At 29.6% G+C, this 2,968-nt stretch overlaps 1 protein-coding gene across 1 annotated transcript in view; it reads right to left on the bottom strand.

The window, feature by feature from the left end:
* Positions 1 to 521: 521 nt before the first annotated feature.
* LOC105448100 overlaps positions 522 to 2,968 on the bottom strand; it is a 12,681-nt gene continuing 10,234 nt past the window's right edge. The window contains exons 8-11 of the mRNA XM_011686460.1: positions 2,591 to 2,809; positions 1,243 to 1,332; positions 1,003 to 1,166; positions 522 to 864 (exon numbers count right to left, since the gene is read on the bottom strand). Coding sequence (XP_011684762.1) covers positions 522 to 864; positions 1,003 to 1,166; positions 1,243 to 1,332; positions 2,591 to 2,809 — 816 coding nt within the window. The remainder of the gene's footprint in view (positions 865 to 1,002; positions 1,167 to 1,242; positions 1,333 to 2,590; positions 2,810 to 2,968) is intronic.

Consider the following 2,968-nt stretch of genomic DNA (forward strand, 5'->3'; position numbering starts at 1 on the left):
ATCTCCAAGACAATTTTAGCAAGTCCGTACATTCCGTCAAATCGTCTTTACAATTTTTAGTATATCAAACATGCTGACAGATTTAAAATAAATTTTATAAATAAATCTAAAATCGACCTATAGAACTTTAAAGTAAAAATTTCAAGCTATAACTTAAAAAAAAGTTCATCATCCTACGATAGTTTTTCGCGGAATTATTGTCAGCCAAAGTTGGCCAATTTTTGCCCAAAATTATTCTATGCAATAATTTTTTTTAGCAGTGTAATAGAACAATAATTATAAGAAAATTGACATAAACTTTACAATAAATGCATAATAGAAAAGTTGACTACAATCTAGTTTCTTTCAATAAAGATTGAAATATTTGAAATATTGTGTATAAGAATTATGAAATACTTCAAAATCCTATGCATAAGAATTATAAAAGAATGTAATTATGTAATATTTAATTTAATCATTAAAATTGTAAGTTTTTAAAGACAACCAATCCCTGTAGCCTTTATGGCGGTTTTTTTTATTTATTATGGCCAATAGCCATAATAAATAATTGGTTTATTATAAAATTCTTGATGTCGTAAATTTTTCTCATCGTTTCTCTTTCGCATTTTATTCTTTGCGCCAACATTATGACTCACTTTTTTAATAAAAGATTCTTTGTTCTTAGATAGAGTTTTAAACGAATAATACTTTTTCTCGATTAGCAAGATAAATAATGCCAGGATCATACTGCCCACCACTATCGTCAAAGTCGGCGTTATATCGTATATATCAACTATACCAAGTATGTAAATCTTTGGCCGGGAATTTCTTAGATACTTGTTCCGCAACTTGTCCATAACGCCATTAAGATGAAATCGCCGCAAACTGAAAATTGCAAAAATATTTAAAGCATCTATTTTTAAAAAGGAAGAAGCAATCGTAAGTTTAATCGCGGTTTAATCTGTATTTTTATAAGTACATAAATATGCAAATAAATATATATATGGTACTTATAGAACTTACTGATAATTTATAAAGCCAGTGTAAGGATTTCCTTTTGACAGCGTTAGCCCCATATTATCGATTCTCCCGGTATCAATATATACGACCCTACACCGTATATACCTGTTCATAGCTTCCTTGAACACCATCGTCGTGTAAAATGCCAATTTCTCTCGGTGACAGACCTGCGTGAAAATTAATGTGATTCGACTTAAAAAAACTTGACGCCGTCGATGTCATTAATTAAATGATATCGCTAACTTGCTTGAATCCTTCCGCCAGTGTTGTCGGTAAATACTTCTTCTCCTCTAGTAAATCGTACATTTTCAGAAACACTGGGTCTTTCATACGCTATAAAATTCGAGAAAACATAATTTGAATAAAAAGATACTGTTTTACTTCTAATAATTATATAGTCGGAATAGAATGACTCCTTTACACTGAGAAAAGAGTCTGGCAATAATAATTAAGCCTAGATAACGATTACGAAATTTTTGTGAAATAGTTTCAAACAAATATTCGGTTAATACAATCAAAATTCTAATTTTACTTTTGTAAATATTAATAATATTTGATAATTATTACCAAACGGCTGGTTGATATTATTATGATTGATATTTATACTAAATGCTGCATCAATATGCTAAAAAAAATTACATTGGGAAGCTATCACCAAACTTCTTTTCTCAGTGTATGAATTCTCGCTAGTACATGTCTAATGTACTCATACTATTATGAGAAAATAATAAAATTTAAAAACAAAAATATATTCTGTACAAATAAAAAATTAAGGTGGAAAGATAAGGAGAGCAACCTTGATTTTAATATATGTTGTCAAGGTAATAACTATTATATAAACAATACTCAAAAGGTTTTAGCCGTCGATCATGATTCGTTAAAAAGTTGATAAATAATAAATTTCTTTATTCATTTAGTTACGCAAGTGATTTCTTATTGACCTTGATGTTTCACATGGATTTTCGACTTTTCACGAAATAAAGTCCTCTGCCCCTCCCCTTCTGTTTACAGGGCAAAAGGTAATTGTACACTTCGGTAATTGTACGCACGATTTTCGACTTTCCACGCGAAGCGAGATCCATCCCATTCCTTCTCCGCTCTCTGCTTATAAGACGAAACGGGATCTATATTTAGTTCATAAATTTTCGACTTTTTATGCAAATAATTAAAGCAATGTTTTAAATCATTTAAATGTACATATTGTATTAAAAACTTACGTATTGTTTATGAAAATTAATTTATTTCGTTAATAATTTTTAATGATTTACGATTGATTGATGGCTAAAACATTTTGAATATTGTTCACATAGCTTTGTTAACACAAGATCAAGAATTATTGGAGATTGTTTTTCTATTTCTCATTTTTATCAAATTAAATTCTTTAACATTTAAAATTATAAAATTTTCTACAAAATTAATTACTAAGACTTATTTATAAGTAATGTTACATTATGTAATGGTAAAGCTTTCCACATGTTCTCGGTTGCAATCGCGAGATTGTTTTAATTCACCAGCGCTTCAATCAAAAATACTGCAACTCACTGGCGCTGTTATACGGAAAGTAATTTCTAAGATTTAAATAAAGACTCACAGTAGGAATATCGTACTCGGCGCTGTTTTGCAAAACGATTAATTTGTAAGTGCCGTCATTAACGTAATCCTCCAGAGTTGAAAAAGGCAGTTTAGGAAGATTGAGCGTCAGAAAGCTGACCAACGTGGCGGAATAGATGGCCAGAATTATTATCGACGAGATGTAAATTGAGAAAAAAACCAACCTCATCGACAACTCTCTGGGAGATTCTATGACAATGTAAAACATATGTGTGTATATATATGTATATACACATACACTGTTAAATCTATAGTGTTAAATTTAACCTTACTTAAGTCGCCACTGCTCCTACTTAATAAATAGTTATTTTTAACTAAAACAATATGGTTATTTTTAAATAAAACAATGGAATTTAAC

This window comes from Wasmannia auropunctata, unplaced genomic scaffold (genome assembly GCF_000956235.1).
Source record: "Wasmannia auropunctata unplaced genomic scaffold, wasmannia.A_1.0 LD336090.1, whole genome shotgun sequence".
NCBI classification, from domain to species: domain Eukaryota; kingdom Metazoa; phylum Arthropoda; class Insecta; order Hymenoptera; family Formicidae; genus Wasmannia; species Wasmannia auropunctata.